The following is a 23,052-nucleotide window of genomic DNA, read 5'->3' on the forward strand; positions in this document are numbered from 1 at the left end:
CCACAGTGAAGCAATTAGAAATGGATTTCATTTTAGAAAGCCGCATTCACGGTGGTGGAGTGCAGATAGTTTCTGGTCCTTAAGGAACGATTCCCTTAATGTTTTCTGGATGAGTGGCTCCTAATATCAAGGGAGGGCGGCTGCAAGTGTGTACAAGTGTAGCGTACCTGTGTATTGTTCTGGAAATGTGTTTGATTGATGTTCACAGAGGATGGAAAGCTGAGTCGTTAAGGTCTTCTGGGTATGAAAGGACCGTCTTCCCATTCTGATATGTTCAAGTTGATTTCAAGTAATCGGATTAAAATTGAGGGTAGCAAAAATAATCGAATAGTAGTAGTAGACCCACAATAGCTTAAAATAGAAGCTTCTAATCATAATCACTGTGATGTGTTTTGAGCATTTTAGGCAAAAGTATGTGTACTCACAGCCTCTCACAGGTTCAGAGAGGAAAGTTCATATTCCAATGTAGTTATAAATCTCAAGTATTTCCTCTTTAAAAAAGAAATTACACAGATAACATAATGAGAGTAATTCAAGAAGTATATACAAAATCTTCTACTCGGGTAAAGAGTAACATCTTACATATTAATTGCTGATTAATTACTATAGCATCAATATATATGGCTTTTTATGACCTCATTAAGTCTAATCACAAGAGGTTTCTCGTGTTTTATAGCCTGACATGAGGCTAAGTGTGTGAGAAGAACGTAGTTTCGTTTTTTCTCTATAGACCTCCTAAAGGTAAATATAGGAACTGCAGTTTATTGAGTCGAATGGACATAAATGTTTAACTTCCAGGACTCAACTTCCCCTCACACCCATGGCCACTAAGATGATGTGCATGATAAGCAGCTGGATTGTTTTGACTTTAATACTCTGAAGATGGCACTAATGTGTTTCCAGTTTTACCTTCCAGTAAATCAGTAAAAGCTACATTGTTTCCACCTTTAGGAAAATAAGCTGAATTGTGAGTATAAAGCAGCACCAAGTGGAAACACACACATATTAATTGCACTTATTTTGTTTATTATCTCCTAACATCCAGGTTAACTACCGCTAACTTAAACCAACCCTATGTATTAAATAGATACAGGAAGTAAGTGCAACATCTCTCTGACTGATTTTCATGATTTCGTGGTATATAATCATGATCTGCTCTTGTAAAATAGAGCAGCGGAGGAAAAGCTTTTGCCTCTTCATACTCGTCCTTTGCATGTGAAGGCCTGTTAGTGTGTGCTCATATCGTGTAGGTGTATGCGTGTGGGTGTATATCTGTGTGTGTGTGATTCACCCACAGGGCCGGACTTGTCCTTGCATTCTCCTCAGTTTTTACAACGTGCAATTTCAGTAAGTGTACACCCAATATGCTAAGAATGTTTTGTGAAAAGCTTAAAGTGACTAAGTGTGTGCGAACTGCATGAAGGGTCTAAAATAAATTGAGGAGAGTCATGAGAGTTCAGCTTTTCTTCTACAGCTTGTAGAAGATGGCTACTAGTTACCATAGAGACTGTGCACTTGGTATAAATGGAATGAAATACGCGTGTGTGTGTGTGTGTGTGTGTGTGTGTGTGTGTGTGTGTGTGTGTGTGTGTGTGTGTGTGTGTGTGTGTGTGTGTGTGTGTGTGTGTGTGTGTGTGTGTGTGTGTGTGTGTGTGTGCTGGATTGCTTTTTTTTCCTGACACTATTCTAAATAGTTCGTGTGTGTGTTGTTATTCTGTGCTCATCACCTTCTTTGTCACCTCTCCAAATGGACAGATTGTCTCACATCCCAACACCAGATGGTTCCTGCCTTCGTTAGACACCGCCGGATCGTATACTTCATAAACTAGAACCTACACAGACACGCAAGCATTAAGCGAGCGCCACGTACAGTACATGCTTCTAGGTATCTTGCCTATTCACAAGTTCTCGCACCGAAAATTCATGCCTGCGCCCGGTGAGGAACATTTGTTTTTCATATGTGTATTTGCTACCGGCGTGCTGAAATGTGCAGGGATACAGTATGTGTGAAAAGGGAGTGAGTAGTAGCTGGTGTTAATTTTTGTGTGGGCAGATTTGCCTCAGGACTGCAGTGTACTTCACCGTCACTGCTTACTGCTGATATCACTTTCCTGCAGTTTTTCTTCTTCTTTTAAAAAAACAACCTCCTGTCATAGCGCTCACCGTGCTGCAGATCGTGTAGGAGGTGTCAGGAGAGAATATGTGTGACCCCTCGGTGGCTCATGAACCTGCGGTTGGCAGATCTGTTGTAGCGCTGCACATCCCGGTCTACTACATCTTCACTTGTTAAATCTGTTTGTAAAAACGGGGATGAGTTTACTTGATTTTGTTGTGTTTGTTTCATCTATACAGAGCCCAGGTTCAATTTAGTCACGCATTACTAATAATTTCTCGTCTGTGTTGTGGTTTGTGACACCATTAAGTTGACTAGCTTTACTAGTATCACATCCCTTTAAACCTTGAAATGACACTTCTAATTGGAAATATGTCATAAATATGTCATAAATGTGAGTAGCAAGTTTCTACTATATGTAGCTCTGACTGCCATGTGTAAGGAGGCTATAGACAGTACAAAAGCACATATACAGCGTTTGATAAGTAAATGAAATGGCTCACAATAGACAGCTACAAGCATACCAATGGTTAAACAGTAGTGCAGTAAATAGACATTCTTTTTTTTATTGACCAAAAACAAGTGACTGAGCTCATACACTGAGCAGGAAAGTGTTTACAGAGGTCAAGAGCGAAAGCTGTTTTTTCCGTAGACTTCCATTCACATGCAGTCACAGCTAATGCCATCTGATGGCCGACCAAAGAAACTTTATAAATCCCAGAGGGAAACTGAGTCGCCATAGCAGCAGACGTACAAAGGACAACAAAGCAAATATAAATATGAAAGGACACAAGTATCAACACTAACAGATAGAACAGACAGAATGCCGTTACAAGGCACTTTCGCATTGGCTTCCTTTTTCTGAGCTAGAAGCTACGTCCATGTTTTACACTGTTTATATATGCTTTCCCTACACCTGAAAAAGTTAGCTTATGTTAGCATATGTTTGCTAGATGTTACATTAATATCCCAATTGTGAATTACTTCAGTTTTGATAATTGTGCATTGAGATCTTGAAGTTTGCATATTTTTTTGCTTACTTGGATCTTTAGGGGACTATTTTGTCACCACGTGGGATCTATTCCTTTAAAATTAGTTTAAAATGCTTAATAATGTCTAAAGGTTTTAAAAAAAATCTAATTACAGATTTAAGACTCAACCGTTGTTGCTGTTTTCTAATGGAGATGCCAGTGTGAGGGATTCAAGCACTCTATTTATGTGATCCACGGGGCATAACCTAAGTAGACGCTTGTAAAGACAGAAATAGCTAGAATGACGTCAAGCTTTGTAGCTTGGATTTCATTTATGTGACACTTTAATACGGACATAAACACATGTACCCGCTCAATATATAAAGTAACCACATGGACTAGTGTTGTCTTGACCTAAGAGACATAAGAGAAGGTGAGTCATTTCTAAATGTTTCATTCTTTGGTAAATAGTAGATATTTGAATATTACGAAAGCCTCCTCAGTGATGGGATTTCTCTGAAATGAGGCACGAAGGAGAATTGCAAAACTGATAATGATCAGATGAATGGGAATTTTCTGTGCTCTAGGCTACTTCCTGTCACATGTCTAAACTTGTTTAGAACTGCAGCCAGAGACTAAAGCTTTATTTTTGGTTGCGAGAGGGCTCTGAAGTTCCAGTTAATAGCATTAAGTTTGACCAATCAGAAAGGTCGGACTGGTATCAAACTGTCCCAGCTGAGATGATCACAAACTACAAAATACTTTTTCGCATCAATTAGAAATTAGAAAAAAAAGAAAAAAAAGAAATGAGATTCCTCGTTTTTCTTTCTTTTCTTTTTACTACTCCCATATTTGCATTAATATTTGCATTCACTGTGTAGGAATTTCAGGTCAGTATAATAGGTTTACAATTGCTTTAGATCTTATATACAAAGAAGTGGATATATTTAAATCCATTTTAAAGACTTTAAGGTGTTTTGTGTCAAACTGCAACTATTCTGAATTTGTTACAGCTCGGACTTAAGGCTAGTCTTTTCCAGACTCTTTAACAACATATTTTATAACTAATAATAGCTAAAAGAACAATTATTAGACACCTGGTTTTTCTTAGGTGATAATGTTGATATCATTACATTTGCGGAAAATCAATTATGCTCATTTTTCAAGTTTAACTTGACATAAACACAGAAAAGAGAGGGAATCCATAGACTATTTATTTATTTATAGAAAATGCAATGGAAGCTAACACTAGCTAGCTTGGTTAGCATAAATCCCTCCATTTTCTTCTGCTTGCCCAGTTCAGGGTCCTGGGGCTCGAAGCCTGTCTACTGGGAAATAGCCCAATACACTAATGGAATATGAGAATTTTATTTGAATTTTATTTTATCTGCTTGTGCTTCTAGTGAAGCATAAGTTCAAGGCTTTAAAAAAGTGGGGGTGTTGTAAAGTATTTTATAATATTAATAAAACATTCCTAAGCATCATTATTATAAAGGCAGAAAGGAGGCAAAAAAGGCCATAAAATGTATATTTCTGCTGTAAAGCTAACTCTAGCCGTTTCCAGGCTTTGTGCTAAACACAAAACCAGTCCATAATAGACCCTATGAAAATATAATTATTATATAATTAGAAGCGATATAGATAAATATAAAAGATAAAGATACTCCTGTGATCAGGAGTTATCTCACATTTTATTGTTAACAATGTAATTTTTGTTTTGAATATTTACATCACTGCTGAACTCTTTCAACTCAAGCAGCACACAAACACATAAACTTAGACTCCTTGCGAGCACAAGCTTGTCTTGGTATAGGCTCAGTGTGTCTCCATAGTGACGGGATAGAGGAGGAGGAGGGTGAATGTAAACTGGGTAGAAAGCGGGAGAGAGAGTGTGTAGAGAGAGAGAGAGAGAGAGAGAGCTCAGGCAGAGACATGTAGGAGATGTAGTCTGGCTGCCGCAAGCTGAAGAAGGAGGAGGAGTTTTCGGGCGCTGGAAATCTGCAGAGAAAGTGAGAGAAAGGGAGACAAAAGCTGGTGCTGAGGAGGCGAGGAGGAAAGCGTGGATAAAGAAAGGAGAGAGGCAGAAGGGAGAAGAAGAAAAAAAGAAAACCACTTGTGCTGGTCAGCAACAAAGCAACAGTAAACAGCTCAAGAGAAGAGGGCGAGAAAAGAAATCACAGCAGGAGTCAAGATTACTCCTCAACCTTTGGAATGAGTCACGTCCTGTGGAGAAATAGGTGAGCTTGCTTTGAGACGGGATGTGGAAAGGGTGATGACAAAAGGAGAGCTATAAAGCATGCGGGGGGATTTAGAGATGAACACTAATACTTTTATTCTTCGCTAGCTGTTCTTTTAATGCAGCTTTCGTGCTTTCTGTGCTCAGAGATGATTTAAACACAAGAAATGAGTCCACGGCGCTCAATCAACACTGCTGACTGGGCTAATTTACAGGCTGTGTAACTGTGCGTGCGTGCGCGCAGGAGTTGGAGTGTTTTTGTGCATCTAGAGTAAGAGTCTGACCTCATGTTGTAGTACTTAAAGCTCTGATTGTGCTTTCATTAAAGAGCCACTGGGTCTCTGTCCACAAGTTTAGCAAATACAGCCAACAATGGTGAATTTATGCCATTTAGTTGCACAACGAGAGAAATTTGTGTGACTTTTGTTTGCTTGCATCATTCAGAGAGGGGACCTAGCTGTCACTGAAAAGTCAGAATGTCAGAAAACACACTAACCGCCGTCTAGCAGATCAGCCACTACGTTTAAATACACTCCAGTTCAGTTGCTGGCCTAATTTAATGTCCTCTCCTTATTTGCATTCACCTAACATACCGTACTCCTAGAAAAATGGTAGGAGAAGTGAAATGTGGGACAAGACTGAGAAGGAATGTAGTAGCTTAGAGAGATGCTGTAAGGCTTCGTGTTGGTTTGCACAGCTGACTTGACTACACAGCGAGTGATACGCAACCGATAATAAGCATGTATGAGATAAACTGTAAACATTGATTAGCAACAGGGGGGCTAAGCTTGCTGTCAGATGATGACTGTTTTCAGCTATTTTAATCAAAGCGTTTAAACCCTTATCTGTTTTAAACCAGTGTTATTGTTCCAGCCGTGATTGCCATTATTTTAAGTTTTTTATTTTTACCCCGGCTTAAATTAAACTTCAGCTGCCTTGAATCCACTGGCAGCTAAAACTCAAACAGCCCAATTAATATTTTCTAGCCTGTACCAACTTGTTTTCCAAAAAGTACGCACGCAAACAAGTAAAAGAAAAATGAAAATACAAGACTGTGCAGGATAATGGGTTAGGTCCTTTTTGGGAAAGAGTGAGACGGGTCCCAGCATGTGGCGTGAAAGAAAGAAAAGTTAAAAGTATTTCTTTCTTCGCCCAGCTGTTTGATAACCGGAGCCTGGATGGACAGAAAGATTGAGTTGGAGTGTCTGCCTGATGCTGTTTATCTCAGACGTTGGCCGATCCATCAAAAACCCAGCCTCGCCTTCTGTTCATCGAATCGTCACCACAGCGACTCATTGCAATAGATTCCCTGTCAGTGATGGGCATTAATCAGTATGCAGCTCAGAGAAACCACGGCGTGATGAATGATGCCGCGAGAGGCATTCCACAGACAAAGACTTTTTACATGCTGATACAAATGTTTTTATGCTTAATATCTCTTTAGTTATGCTCCTACGCTTTGCAAGAGGACATATTACTCTATGCCGTTTCATTAGTGGACCATTCAGATCGTTAATGGGTATATACCGCACCCTTCTGTCCAAGTTTATTTATCTTATTTTAATGGCTCACATTAAAGATCGCCATTTTTCTATGAGCTGTTTATATCCCAACCTTAGGCATTCATCAGCAGTTTAAATGGCTAACACTTATACTCCCTATATATGCATTAAAAAGAGGGACATCAAAGCAGACAGAAGATCGTACCATCTCACTTTTGTCTGTTCTGTCTGTACATGCACATATAGAAGATTTGGTATCGTACAATATAAAGCGCCTTGAAGCAACTGTTGATGTGATTTGATGCTATATAAGCAAAACTGAATAAAATAAAGTTTAATGTAAAACTTAAAGGGATGTTGCTGATGCATCAGTTCTTGTTTGCATACTCGATGACTTTATAATGGACAAAAAAAAAATCGAATTTACAAAACTTTAGATTCAACAACAAAGAAAAGCAACTGTTTTAAAAGTTTTCCCAGCCGCCACAGAGAACCAGGACAGAGTACACAGCAGGGTCCCATCCAAAGCTGTCACTCAGCAGAGAGCCCACAGATGCACATATGGCTGCTACAAGCATCCTATTAACCGTATCTTGTCTTATTTCTCCCTCCGCCCCAAAAAGTGCACGTACTGTACGTTTCACGCTTCACTGACTCTGACTACAAGCAGCTGTTAGAAACAATCACTACCTCAGCAAAGTACTGATGTCAGAAACCTGATAGAAGAATGGAAAATAAGTCTTACAAGCAGTTAAGAGGAAGCTATGTGATGCGTTCTGTTTGTGCGTTCACCTTTTTCTCAAAAAGTTATGATTGGATTTGCATGACAACTTGGCCCAGCTTAGATTTTGGAGTCAATCCAGATCTGGACACGTGAGTTTCTGTAAGGATTCTTTACCATTGAAGGATTGGGCAAAGTCTACCATTTTGGGTCCTAACTTCACAATAAATAAAAGTAAAATATCATACATCTTAAAAATTGACAGATATTGTCTTTGTGCTTTCAAAGAAATATACCTATGCAGTCGTGGACTGCCAATTTCCATTGTAATATTTACAACCATATTAGCAAATACCTAAAACACGAGACCCAGATCTAATATTTCAAGTGCTGTTTCATTGTAATGTAATCTAGATATATGCGCTGTGTGTGTGCAAAAAATACAGAGGTTTATAAACTCTTTGAACCCCTCCCCTCCTAGACAATATTGTACACTCACAAATACACACAGTCATGTGCACAGCTTGGTGCCTTAGGAGAGCTTGTGCTTCTCTGCAGTGTGAAAATTGCTTCCATCTTGGGGCTTTGAAGTATTTATTAACCCAGAAAAATATCATCCACCATTTCCTCTCCCATCTTATTGGGAATTCAATTCATGAGCCTCCGTGTGTGGTAAAGAATGAGGGTGTGTGTGCGTGTACGAGTGTGCCTGCAGAAGCAAGATTTGAGAGATCTTGTTTCAGCCTTGATCCTGCAGCATTTGGCTCTGTTTGCACACACTCACACACACACACACACACACACTCACTCAGTCTGTGCTTGCAGTCATAGTTACAGTTCTTATGCTATTAATGGAGATATAGCTGTCTCCATGTAGGCAGGCTTATTAAACAGCCCCCTCTCATTGGCTGCCACTTCTGTCAGCACTGAAAAGAACTGAAATGTCCTATTGGTCTTGGTTGGACATCAACTTCAACACATCACTCGTAACTGGTTGCTAGGCAACCAGTTGTCTCCAGTTTCCCTCCCCTGCTTCATCCCACCCACCCACCCCCCAAAAAAGTGGTGCTATGTTTCCTTTTATTCATTTATTTGTTTGCTTATTTCGATTATATTAAGCCTGGGCATGATTGTTTTACGCATGTGTGTTTTAATGGCCTGGAGCTCCAGGCAAATCAACACTAATCATCCCTGCAGAAAAGCTCCACCTCGAAACAACACATTAGGTGAGAGAGAGAGCAAAGAGAGAACAAGGGAGAGGAAGGCAGCTGGCTGTGATTAAGTATTCAGGGTCAGAAAAAAATGTCAATGATTGGAGAGAAAATGAGGAAAGCATTGTTGCATAAACTCAGTGCTGTGCACATTATCTACGTTACATCAATGCTTTTCTATCACAACCTGTATTGATTGCTACAAGGAGGCGACAGGGTGGCTGGTATTGTTTTCAAGAGTATGTGTGTCTGAAAATTGTAATGATGCCATCATCAAAATGTGCTCTTGGAGCCACCTACTTAAGCATAATCTACACTTTGGCAGGTGTTTATATGACTCTTAACTTCAATTTATATTTCTTCCACAAACCATTATGCACACTTCGCAGCCGGGACTTTAGAAATGTTGGCAACTGCTCCGAGGCAAGAAATGATTAGGCACAAAGCCTTGTGTTGCCTTAAATACACATGCTGCGTATGTTCTGACAGACAGCTAAACACCTTTCTCTCATCCAGACTCTACGCCATTATGGAAATCGCTAACAGGTTTGCCAAATATTAAGAAAAATTTGGAAACAGCACTTAAAGAATAAACATAATGTGCAAAAATCTGTGATATACACCAACAACAAAGATATGACCTCTGTGTTTTCAGTGTTAGCTGCAGTCCTGCACTCATTCCCTAAGATGCCATTCAGACAGGCACGCGCCTTTTACTGATCGATATTACTGCTCACTTAGCCTGTAATGTATTCTGACCTCTGCAATTTAAGTAAGCTTTGGCCAGTGATTCTTTGATCTGTACGGAGTCGATGCAGGATTCTCGAACCCCCGATCGTGCTATTAGGAGACAACCCATGAGGCATGCACAAGTCTGTGGATATCACAAAGGTCACAACCTCTGTCTGCAGGGGTCAGGTGATCGGTCATATTGACATGAGTGAGCTCGGAGAAGGTAGATGCACGCGATACGCGATAACAAACCAAGATGGACCAATCAAATGCAGTTGCCATGGCTGAACTGAAGGAGTTCAATTAACTCTTTTATTAGCCCGAGACACAGTAGTTATCCTCTCTGACTTTGTGTTTTTCTCTGTCGTCTGAATAACGAGGGGACAGCGGAGTGAAAATGAGGACAAAGCCTGCAGGAAACGAGACACAAGAGCAGATGATGAGAGGTAATTTCGGGTCAAGGGACCATGGGCAGAAAGTGAAGGGAGCAGTGAGTGAAGAATTGGAGGGCAGTGAAAGGGATTGTTAGCCAAGTCAATGTAGATTAAAAAGGAGCAAAGAGACTGATAAAAGAAGTTTTACTCTCTTCCCGCTCTGTCATTAAAACTATGTGCTAGCTTGAGCACAGACAGGGACTGGACTGTTGGTTCTCTCGCTGGGTTTCATGCTCCACTGAGCCAACCAGCTTCCAACCTCCCCTCCAGTAAGAGCCACAGAAAAGCCTTTTTGTCTCCAGTGTCCCGAATGAGAGCAGTCGCTGTGAATGTCCACGATCGCTGACGCTTTCTACTTATTGTCACTGGTTTCTTTTCAAATATGTCATTTTGTCACAGTTTGTGCTTAAAAGAGGTCACTGGGGGTTTTTTTCTTTTTACTTAAAATATTTTAAGGGCAGGTTACACACCTGAAAGTGTAAACTGTGCTTCAGATCTTGTTACACTGCATCTTTCACAAATGAGTGCACTAAAAAACTTTATATGACATGCCTGTCATCACCTGCATGAGCTGTGGGTGATACAGCTCTTAACAGCGGCTGGTGTGTAGACAGGTGTGCATCTCACACGCTGTCACTCCAGCCTGTATCCTTCTGTCATCATTTCAAACAGGAGGGGCAAAACTGAATGATGGTTGTCGTAAAAAAAAGAAGTGTTCTTCACATTGGTCAACACACTGGTATTTCTAATGGCATCGCACACCTTTGTTGCCTTTTTTCTCTCATCCTCCCAAACAACACGACATCCTTCCAGCACTAGAAAATAATAAAAACACACTCTTCTCTTTCCACATCACACTTCGTTCAGTTCTGATGACAGAGAGAAAGATGGAAAGGTTTCTAGAAATAGTCAGACTTACAATTAACATTGTTATTTGTAAATGTAATTGTTGGACTAAAGCTGGAGCTGGCAAGATGTAGCAGGGAACAGAGGCCACAGAGCGGCGATGGCTGTGAGAAAGTGTGGCTCTGTTAACCGTATGTGTGTCATCTAATCCATTAATCAAGCCCGTTCAATCTGGGCTAACGGGACTGCTAACAGGATTAGTGCATTGATCGGCACACAGAGACGCACACACAGAAAACACAATCATAGCAGCAAAGTTCTGAAATCAGGACCCTTTTGTTAATATCTGACATCACTTTCAAGCACCGTCTCACTGCAAGCGAAAGTGCTATGACTTGTGTTACAAACCCTTCTGGTTCATAGTTTTGAGCTTTTCTGGTCTGCCAGGAGTGCAAAATTTAAATTATATCTAAGATTAAAAACACACTGAAGTGAATTGTGAGTATCTCCAAAGCAAGTTTATGGGGTGCTTCAATATTTTCTCTGTTGCCTGAACATACTAGTTTTTCTTCCCGTGGAATCCGCTTTTCTTCAAAGAGATTGTTAAACTTTAAATTTTCCCGCAGACTGCAGTACGTTGCAGGATCTTTGCTCTCTTAAACAGCTGAAAATAAAGTGTTCTACAGCTGGAAAGTGATATAAATACTTGACTGAAAATGAGTTTTACCTGACATGTTTTGCCTTATAAACAGTGATGGGAATAACAGCGTTACAAGTAACGGCGTTACTTTTTTCAGTAACGAGTAACCTAACTAATTACTGTTCCTATCGTTACAACGCCGTTACAGTTACTAACAAGAAAATGCGGTCCGTTACTATTTTCAACAAACAGACAATTGAAGCCGTGTTCAGCTTACCGCATCTTATATCAGTTGCTGACTACGTAAGTAATCTGGACGCTACAGCTTTAAGCAGCTGCGCGCGCTCCCGTGGACGGTAATCACGATCACTGTCTAGCACAACACCTGGAGCTAAGGGGACAAAGCAATCGCATGAGTGCTGCTGTTTGACTGAGGAAGAATAAAGTAGTCGTGGTAAGCCAATCACATGACCACTTAAAGACAAAGCAACAAAGTGATAGATACCAGTTTTTAAATTGTGTTGATAGACCTGCAGGTATCAGGCTGTGATGTTCTCCTTTACAGTGGACAGAAATTATTTTTTTGGAGTGGCACAAATAGTTTGTGTGGCATCTTATTGAATGCAGAACAGCTGATTGTTCTGTAAATAGTTTGAAATGGTTATTTAAAAAAATCAAGGTAAAAGGTAAATGGATGCAAATAACTTTGTTGTTTGCAAAACTTGAGCATAGGATTTTAAAATTGACAATTTATATTTGCATTTAAAGTTATGAAATATGATTCATTAAACATGTTTGTGGTTGTTACAGTAAAAAATATAACTTTTTCTAGTCTGATTTTATGTTTTTTGTCTGATTTTAGATCAATTGTGTTAATACAGTATGTCAAAATGAAACCATAACTGTAAATTTAGACACGTGGGGTTGTGCTGAAAAGGATGATACCAAACAAGGCAAAGTAAATAGTTTTTAAAGGTGAAATGTAGAAGGAAAATCAAAAGTAGTTAAAAATGGCCAATTATACCCTGGACCCCAGAGGGTTAAACGTTTTTTTTTAAAGTAATGCAATAGTTACTTTTCAAGTAATGAATTACTTTTAGAATATTGTAACTCGGTTACTAACTCAGTTACTTTTTTTGGAGAAGTAACTAGTAACTATAATTAATTACTTTTTCAAAGTAACTTGCCCAACGCTGCTTATAAAACAAGTGTAGGTGCGCCAGATTCATAGAAGAAAACAAATGTCAGGCACGGACATCATTTTCCATCATTTTTATAATTTTATCAGAAAACACCCCATCGAGCCTTTCTCTCTTTTTCATTTGTCTTCCTAATCTTCCTCACTGCTTTGACCTTTTGCTGATACCGAGGCTGCTGGCTTGTTGCTAGCTCTGGATGGCACTTTCCGCTTTAGCCGCTTTTCCTTTGTTAGCTTCTTTAACTTGTCCGTGTTTAAGTGTCTCATTGGTTTTGTTGTTGCATTTTTGCGCGTTCTATCACAGTTTTACTTCAGTGAACTTTTTGTATTTTTTCACTTTAATCGTAACAGCTTAGTCTATCGCTGCTAGTGAGTGCACGACTACCTGGCTATGCTTTTGTTGCGCGTGCATTAAACACACCAGCTCACAATCTCTTAACATATGAGTCTGACCCAGCCAGTCACAAGTCCAGTAAATAAGTCTATTTCTAGTTCGCATGTACCACAGCTCAATCAAGAAATGACAACTGGTAAACTGTCAATAAAGTCTTGGATGAATCAATTTTTTTTGTCTCTACTATTTATCAATAAGAACCAGTATTCTTAAAATTACACCAGATGATGGAGTGAGAAAATGATTGAGAGGTGGACTAAGACAGTGTTAGGTTGGGTCTTTTCAGGATATCTGCTGACAGTGATAAAATAGAGAATAATGCCAGATTTATTCTACTGTCAGCATCAATCAAATGTTTGCTGCACCTGCGGTGACAGAAATGTTGTCTATATCTGTTGAGCATTTTTTTTTCCCATTTTTTCCCACCTTCAATGTGCTGTTGGAACAGAATGTACAAGCATTGGCTTATCAAGATTATATCATCTGAGCTCCGTGTTTGAGTTGATTTGAATAGAATTGTGCTTAAATGAATGCTTAATCTGGCGCGATAGCACAAGACAGAAGTGGAAGAAGAGGGTATATGCTGCGGTAGCTCAGCACTTTTCCTGACAGTATATATACACCTGCTCTGAATATAATTTCAATGCAAATGGGCTGGTGTTGCAGTCAACCATCAGGAAGGGAGTGAGTGTGTGTTTTAACAATAATGGCTGGGTTTCGTTTAAATTCACATCCATTGAGGGATAACAATATAATCATCTTCCCCAGCAGCTCTGAAACAGCTGTTTGGGCTCTTTGTGTGTGTGTGTGTGTGTGTGTGTGTGTGTGTGTGTGTGTGTGTGTGTGTGTGTGTGTGTGTGTGTGTGTGTGTGTGTGTGTGTGTGTGTGTGTGTGTGTGTGTGTGTGAGTACACATCCTCATCCACGTGTGTGTGTATTTTATTTATTTATTTCATGGATGAGCGTGAGTGGGCAACTGCTGCTGCAGCTCTGTGTTGCTATGGTGACAGCTGAACTTCAGGCCGAGGTTGAGGCTTCTACTGTATTTGAAGTAGATGCTGTTGCATAAGGTAAAGTATAACACAGATTTGCACCATGCAAGGCAATTACTGTGCTCTTTCTCGAGTGTGCGTGTTTGACAAAAGAGCAATGTGAGGACTGTGCCACGCTGTTGCCCCTCAGGAGATCGGCAGGAGGCTGAATATTTCATAACTTTTTCCGTATAGCAGGAAAACTCACATACATGTCACATTTTACACTGCAGTCATCATTTTTATGTAATGACTATTTACTGTTACGCAAGTCAGTTATAAGAAGCAAAAATGAATACCAATGCAGAATAATGGCGCCATACTATTGAATGTGCAATGCAACAGTTGGTCAGTTAGTCAAGAGTCCAAAATAAGGGCATCAAAACTGTATGGGCTGACATCAGCAAATAAGTTGGCATTTACCAGCATAAAGGGCTGATATTTCTGTGTTCAGTTCTGGGTTAAGTATTCAGAAACAGTGTGAAGAGCTGCAAGACTAAAAATCCAGTCAGTTATTTTATAATAATTAGCTGATAAATAGGACGATAAACGCAAAGAATATAAGAAAGAAACACCCTTCAGCTGTGTTATAAGTGCTGATGTTGCATAGCTTGTCCTCCAGAGGGCGCTCTGCAGCTTCCCTGTTAGAAAAGCACCTTTTTGGAAGGAACATTTTTTTTCATATTTTCATGTATCTGAGGGAGAGAACAAAGAATCTCTGCCAATATGTCGAAACAACAAATGAATGAATAATACTTTTTAAGCCACCAACAATGCTCTTAAAAGTTCAACATCAGCAGGGCTTTAATACTGATGATTTCTTTGTTTGCACAAATAAATGAAAACAAGCAAAACAGACTTTAAATTTAGATTTTTTTCCCCCCTTTATTTTTAACAGTAATATCTGGCCAGAATTTCTCTATCATCATCTCTAATGTCAAAAAAGAAAAAAAGCCAAAAGTTAAAAGGCTGAGAATACATCATATTTGCACTTGCGTTCATTATTATCATTTGAGTCCCACATTATTTTTGCTTCTAATATTACTGACACTTTAAAGGAAGGACAAACATCACTTGATTTTTACTGCACTAAATTCACTAAGTGGCTCAGGGGACTGGGAAGCGTATCTGTATCCGGAAGGTCGCCGGTTCGATCACCCGGCTCTCTATCCTGGTCGTTGGGCAAGACACTTTACCCTACTGCCTACTGGTGTTGGCCAGAGGGGCAGATGGTGCGATATGGCAGCCTCGCTTCTGTCAGTCTGCCCCAGCTTGCCTCCACCAGTGTGTGAATGTGAGAGTGAATGAATAGTGGAATTGTAAAGCGCTTTGGGTGCCTTGAAAAGCACTATATAAATGCAATCCATTATTATTATTACTACATAATATCAGCTTGTGTGCTCTTGATTGCCCTTTGATCGGTCTAAAATGAACAATTAAAACATGTTTGCATGCAGTGAAGACCAGTGGAGATGAACACATTGCTGGCCACGGTGTATTCTTTATTTTATGAAATGAAATAAAAGTTATAAGACCTACTTACCACTTCTGAACTTGCTTGATAAATTATACAAGAGTTGTTTGCATATCTGCTCCATTTACTATGCAAGGAATATGATTTTTTTTATTTATGCTCTCTTTGATTGTTTAGGTTTGCGCTCACGTAGGTAGAATCGTACCGTATGCATCCTAAGCGCCTGTTTGGTTGTTTCTTTGTATTTTTATGCTTCTTCCGCAGATGTGCAGCAGTAATTGGTGAGGGAGATTTTATGTTGTGCTGACTCAAACAGAGGCAGGCCATTAGACTGACAGCAAGACCGTGCCATGAGGCTAATTACCACCCTTTGCCCTGAGGACACATTCAAATTCTCTCATGTTCATAAATACGTTTACTCGAAGTTCTCCAGAGGCAGCTCTATAAAACCTGCAGAAGTTTGTTGTGTACTGAAGTTTGGTACCAGAAGGTGCAAAGAGAACATCCCTGCAGAAGGCTGCCATGTTCCAGGCCGCCTCTTTAGAAAACCCAGTAACTGGCACAGTCAGTGGACGCCTGGTGACCAGAGAAAGAATGAACGCTTTCATTGGAGTCCAAGTGCATGGTTTTTTTTTTCTTTTCTTTGTTCTCTGTGACTGTGTAATGAGAACCTGGGGGGAAAAAAGGAAAAAACCCAATAGACAGTTACAAACTTGCCACAATCTCATTGTGGAATTTGCAATTACTTGCTGTCAGAGCAAAATCTCAGAGTACACTCTCAGCTGTCACTAACAACACTTTGTTAAGCAGTAGTACTAGTTTAGAACAGGCGTTTAGGGACTTGCAGTTATTTGCTTTTGTGATCAGAAGGGAAGATTAATGAATTGCTGTTGAGGTGCAGGTAGGCAATGGTTAGCTTAGCTTAAAGAATACTAAAAGATCTTTAGAATTCATAAAGCGAATCTTTGAGACAAATCTAGTCACTGAAACGATGAGCTAGCCTCTTTTCAAAGCTCTCTAAAAGAATAGGTTAACATTTTGTTCAATACTCTTTTGCTAGCTGTCAGACAAGAGGACTGATATAACTCACATACAAAGCTATAGCTAGCCTATCTTCCATTAGAATTACAAAGAAACAGCTAATTCTTTGTGATGTTATATAAACAGTGTTGGATCTGTAAATGATGTACATGAGAACAAAAGGTGTGCCTATAGCTTCAAGGTCCTTTCAGGATCAAGGGCTAATAAAGATGTACGAGACTCACCTTTTGCTGTTGTCTTTCTGTTTTTTTATATATAATTTTAAGAAGAATCATACAAGTTAAAATTTCAAAAACAGCTTTTTGTTTTCATCTACCATTAATGTACGGTAATCTCTAAAAAAAAACCAAAATTTGAAGATTTCTGTTTTATGCTTTTTTGTTTGTTGTCCATTTGTCATCCGAGCAACAGACCGATTGAGAGTGAGCAGTTTTCGGTTGCAAGAGATATGCTGCTGTCAAAATGCTTTGAATAACCATCAGCTACGATCTAATGAGGATTTGGGTTTTTATTAGCCTTTTAAAATAAACCTGCTTCTGTAAACAAAGCTGGGTAGATGAAAATGGAAACTGTGATCCAGATGTGGCTACTCTTATGGTCATATTCTCAGATTGATCAGACCAATGTGATCAACGTTACAAAAGAGCAATAATTAATTGATCAAATGTATTTTTTTATACCCTTGTCTCTCTCACTGTTTCTCTTAGGCGTAAGTCTCATACATACCTGATGTTCTTTGTATATAAGGTACAGTTGTGCTGTTATTCAGGTAAAGGCACCAGTTTGAATGGAGCCATCCAAGCCATGTTGGTAATGTAATAACAACAATGACATGCATGTTCTCAGGGGCATTTTATATCATTATGCACTCATTAGCGCACCCCTGAGTGCTCTGCTAGTGCTCTCCAATGGTTTTGTCTCCGAAACCCTTTTCTGAAAACTAGTATTATTCTCCATTTTAGGCTAATGATGATGATCTGTTACCTTTTTGCATTTTTTTTTTTAAACACTCACATAATCTTGTTATCATCCCGACTAAAAGTCTATTAACTCTTTTGCTGTTGCTAAAATTTGTTTTAAATTATGAAAGTGAGAGTCATCTTTTTTTGCCAGCAGAGTCGTTTGTGGGGGATGCACTTATTGTGTTTTAGTACATTATAAAACTTGGTGTGGAGAAGAACTATAGTAGAAATCCCTGAGCTGTTGATGTCTGTCCCCAACACAGATGTTTTGGACATGCGTCAAATAACTATTTCAGGTCTCCTACGATGAATGATCTTTGTGCACAATGCATGAAAACGAATATCTTTGTGTTCATCAGGTACTGAAGATCAACCTTATCGGCCACAGAAAACGGATTCTGGCCTCATTGGGGGACCGGCTACACGAAGACACCCCACAGAAACCTCCACGGGCCATCTCCTTACGGGTGAGTGAGTCTCTGCAAGCTGACAGTATGGGTTTTACCCATGACAATATTGAGCAATATCTTAACCAATTAGGATTCAAATTATCATGACTCTATAAGACAGTAGTTCCCTTCCCAGATGGCTCTCTATTTCTCTGAGGGAAATTCAGCCTCCCCACTGCTGCAGTTACCACCCAAATGATTACCCAAATCTCTCGGAGAGGCGCAAAATGGCCGTCCCACTGCCGTTTCCTCCCTGCTGATTTGTCCTGGATGCTACTCACAATGAATTGGCTTTCCCTCTCCCATCACAGCCACACTCCTATATCTCGGTTTTTTCAAGCCCAGAGAAAGCCTGAAAATCTGGAGGCAGTGCTGAAACAGCCCGCTGTTCCTAAACACGTCTTCCTGTAAACCACTGAGTCATGAAATAGGTTGAAAAATATTACAACAATAATCCTTGTTAGTTTCCAGGGGGAAAGGAATTTGTTTGGCTCCTTTAATAAAGTTCGAAATGCTTAACCAGGCACAAGCGCTGTTAGCTTCAGCTAGATCCAGCGTGTATAGTATGCGGTATTGCTTGAATGTGTCGTAACAATTTTAAACGTTTTAAAGTCCACATTTCAAGACATATAAAACAGAAAAAAGTTCCAAACTAGAGCAAGCAAATAGTCTAGTCTGAAACGAGACTTTCAGACTTTTAATATCAGTCCTAATTTCACAAAATTCCCTAAAGGTGTTACAAAGATGTGTAATTAAAGCAAAGCGTGATGATACTGAATGGCTTAGTGCAGGGAAAAATTATGTATTCAAGCCCCTTTTCTTCCAGTGTGTGAGCAGAGGGCTGTGTTTACTCAGTAATCCTGCACAAACAGGAGCAGATAGTTTTGTGTGATGGACAAAATGGGTGAAGGAACACAGCAAAGCTTTAGACAGCAACTGAGATGCAATGCATGAGCTTGCATAGGCAAGAAAATATTACCAAGCTTCTTCAAGAGTCTTCTCGTACGATATCAGCTGAAAGTGAACAGCCTCTCAGGAGAAATAACTGACCCTTGTGCCAATGGAAGTTTTAATTCTTTTGGGGATTTGAGTTTCTACTCAAGTTTGAAAACCTCTTAAATGAACATCATTTTCCACTTTAAGGATTTAGCAGGTGCTTTCGCTTAAAGTGACTTACAGTGAGCAGGCAAGGGTTCACTGTTGTGATTAAGGACACTGATGGATCTACTGAGACCTCCTGGTAACAGGACACTGCTGTTCGTCCTCAAGTTTGCAAAGTGGTTTTGGGTAGTCAGCAGAAAAGCATCACTGTAGCTGAAAAATGTAATGTGACACATTGCACTGCATTGCCCTACTTTTACACTTGCAGCGGTGACATAGCACATTATAATATGATATACAAAACCTGACTTGCTTCCTTTAACCCCTCTCAATCTGCCCACACCTGTTTTGCACCAGGAGCCCGGAGGAAATCACACTCCTCCCCAGCTCAGCCCCTCGGTAGGCCAGGCAGCGTACACAGCAGGGGTCCCAGGTGGATCTCTGGACGTGCAGCACCTCATGATGCAGGCGGACGCCCGGCGCAGGCAGCGCAGCAATGACAACTACTTTGAGGACGTGCCGCGATCCAAGCTGGAGCGACAGATGGCTCAAGTCAGCATGGTGAGGAAGGGAGGAGAGGATGGAGGGATGAATGAAGATGGGAACTGGGAGAGAGGGATGGACTCCAGGAGTGTATTATGAATGGTCATAATCATAGATGCAGACCTGGCTGCTTGAATACATAAGCATTCTGATAGTTGCATTAAAAGCCGAAATATAACACTGAATCAAATCGAATACGTCTCATCAAAACCTTTCAAGGTTTATTGTGTTGCTCACTGTTGAACAGTGAGAGTTAAGAAAACAGAATAAGAAATAGTAGAAAAGCTCATTTTCATACCAAAATGCGTTTCTTTATGTAAAGTAATATAAATGCAAATCTGATTTCAGGTCTACATGTAAGCTGTAATCTATTATTATTTATTAGAAACAAATGAGCTTCATGGCAGGCATTTTGTAATCAGGACAGCAGAATATATCTTAATTACAGATGAAATATTAGTAATCAAATGACAATCTTTAAAATATGAGATGGGAGATAAAAATATTGTCTGCTTAGTTATTCTAACATAAGTCATCATTAATAATCTACAGCAGACCATCTAAGCAGTGTTTGCTGCATAGACACGTCACTAAAAATACCAAACACACACACATATATATATACATATATATATATATATATATATATATATATATATATATATATATATATATATATATATATATATATATATATATACACACACACACATATAGACTTAAGAAGTAAGCATCTCGTCCATTTAGCCACTTGTAATCTCATGTGAAATGCTAAATTAGAACATTATGGCTTTCAATCAGTAGCAGCACAGTGATTCAGACACATCCCGGCTTACATCGGAGGCAGCAGCAGCTGTGTTTTGGTTCAGTATGATTGGGGTCTTTTGGTGTCTCCGTGTGAATCAGAGAGCCCATCAGTGCAGACTAGCACACGGTATGCTTGCCCTGATAAATCTCTTTTTTGTGTGTTTGCGTCACAGTGTATCCCCCCCCCTTTTCCAAAAGCAAATCTCTGTTGAATCATCTCTGCAAGAATAGAAGGACAACTGTTAGAGGAAGGAGGAAACATCCTTATTCTGTGTCATTACCCTTGTTCTCTGGCTGTCACAATGTTTCCATGATTGGTTGCCGCAAACGTTTCTCACGCCAGCTCTTCCCTCACCGTCTGTTTTCACTCTCCTTGTTTCCTCCCCAGAGAACAATTACTGCAGCTCACTTCTTTCTAGACACATTTGGCCATTAAAGTGGTAAAACTACAAACTTTTTACCGACTAAATATTTTGAATCGTCTCTCTCAGAAGGGAAAAACTGTTTAATCTGGTTAAACCGGTGGCGTATAGCATAGAATTGACTCTTGCGGACGCTCTCCAAAGGTTCGTCCCTGAGCTGTTTATTCAACAGTTTTTGCATTGGAATAGAAGATCTCACCTCTGCGGTCCATCAGCCTTCCGCCAAACAAAAACAGTCAGATGTGAACAGACACATAAAAATGCAGTGTTTGGCAGAGGATGTGTGAATACCTCCTCAGGCAAAAATCATCTGGTTTCATTTATAAAAGGATGACTAAAAAACAAAAAGCAAAAAAAAACAAAACAGGCTTGTTATCCTGAGACATTCGAGAAGGATGAAGGCAAGATTTGGGCATTTTCTTTCTGTTTTTTTTTTTTTTTTAAAAAGCTGGATACTTTACTGGGTGAAAAAGCAGCGAGCGGCTCAGCTGAAGCATGCGAACATGCAGGAGCCGAGCATAATTCATCCAAGTTTAATTTCCTTTTGGATGCTGTCCAAAGCATGTCCCCTTGATGGCGTGTCCACATGCAGTCATGAAAGCTGTTGTATTACAAACTTACACACTTTTATCAGGTCAACACGGGATATGCAGCACAGACCGCAATGTCATGCCCTCATCTTTTACTCCTGTGTAATCCCGACATGCAATTGCTTGTGTTTTCAGGCAGGCGAGTGGTGTGAGCCAATCACGTTGCGTCCGCCAAACGAGGCCACCTCATCCACTCCGGTGCAGTACTGGCAGCATCACCCCGAGAAGCTCATCTTTCAGTCCTGCGACTACGAAGCCTATGTGAGTCATACACTGTTGTTGAGCATTCTTAAATTTTCCCTTTTTATTGATCATTTGGTTTATAATGTAGCAGTAAAATCCCTGAATCCAAGCACTATAAATAACTATATATTTTCCTACCATTTGAAAAACTAGTCATAATCTTTGCTGATTGATTCGTGGCTTAACTGACTAAATGTTTCGGTTCTATTTGAATGCTGTCAATTCCTACTGCATATAACATTATTAAAGATCAGTGACCCTCAGCTTCACCTCTCAGTCAATACTGCACTCGGTTATTCTCAGTACTTTGGTAAATTTAGACCTTTGCCAGTTACATAAAGGATGTTACATATCCACGTTACCACAGATACAGCCTCGCACCTCTCACGGGTTACATACTGAGCTTCCAGGCTGAAGCGATTACTTACTTGGTAACCAGAAACCAATTTGCCATTTGCTTTCAGAAACACTGACAGGCAATATAAATGGATCTCTTAGACTGGATGGTTTGATGGCAGTGAGATGAAGACAGAGTAGTTATGAGCTTGGTTATTATGTAACAGAGGGGAAAAAAAGAAGCTGGGAAATTAAATTGATGTCTAATTTGGAAAAAAAAAGCAGGGAAAAAAATGAGATAGAGGCTGTGAAAAAGAGGTGCAAGAAGTTTCCCAAGAGTGTGTCATCCCTCTGTTAGAAACCCACCCTTCTTATTTTTTACACCTTAGAAGATTGATAGCAGAAGCTTGGACCATTAGGCTTCCAACAGTTGTATAACTACACAAGCAATGTGTTTGGGAAAATGGGAGGAATCGACGACGGGTGGGCCACCGGGGAAAAGTGGTGGCGGTGCTTTCATGGAGCCATTTATGACAAGATCTCTAATGCTATCTGTCCCAGGACAACAGGCTCCAGAAAGCTCAGAGAGTGAGATAAATGAGGGAGAGCCTCAACAGAGCGCCAGGCAAGAGCGCTCAGTGTGAATACTGGCAAGGTGACGGAAGCTGGAGAGTGAATAAGAATAAATTAGATGGATAAGACACTGAAGGGGACCGCATTGTATTTGTTTTAATAAAAAAAGAGGAATTGCTAAAAAAAGAAGAAGAAGAAAGCAACCAGGGCAGAACAATAGATGCGATGCATCAACGGTGTTCTCATTTTCAGCTCAGACTGCAAACAAACAAAATTCTCTCTACTTTCAGCGGCTCCTCGCATAACATTGCAACTTTATTATGTCAGCTTTACAACTAGATTTTGAAATTATTATCTGAAGTTATTAGAGATCCACTTCCCGCAAAACCCTGCAGACATTTTGACATTATTACCAAACATGCAACATCATTAACAGCCAATATTATCTCAGCACAGACTGCCTACTCTTTCTTATTAATGAAA

The 23,052-nt window shown here is 39.8% G+C and overlaps 1 protein-coding gene across 3 annotated transcripts in view; it reads left to right on the top strand.

The window, feature by feature from the left end:
• anks1b (ankyrin repeat and sterile alpha motif domain containing 1B) overlaps positions 1-23,052 on the top strand; it is a 276,143-nt gene that overhangs the window by 235,962 nt on the left and 17,129 nt on the right. For all 3 annotated transcript variants that reach the window (XM_026146086.2, XM_026146087.2, XM_080291511.1), the window contains 3 exons: positions 17,865-17,972; positions 19,413-19,616; positions 21,553-21,678. In XM_026146086.2, the coding sequence (XP_026001871.1) occupies positions 17,865-17,972; positions 19,413-19,616; positions 21,553-21,678 (438 nt within the window). The remainder of the gene's footprint in view (positions 1-17,864; positions 17,973-19,412; positions 19,617-21,552; positions 21,679-23,052) is intronic.

This window comes from Astatotilapia calliptera, chromosome 17 (genome assembly GCF_964374335.1).
Source record: "Astatotilapia calliptera chromosome 17, fAstCal68.1, whole genome shotgun sequence".
NCBI classification, from domain to species: Eukaryota; Metazoa; Chordata; class Actinopteri; order Cichliformes; family Cichlidae; genus Astatotilapia; species Astatotilapia calliptera.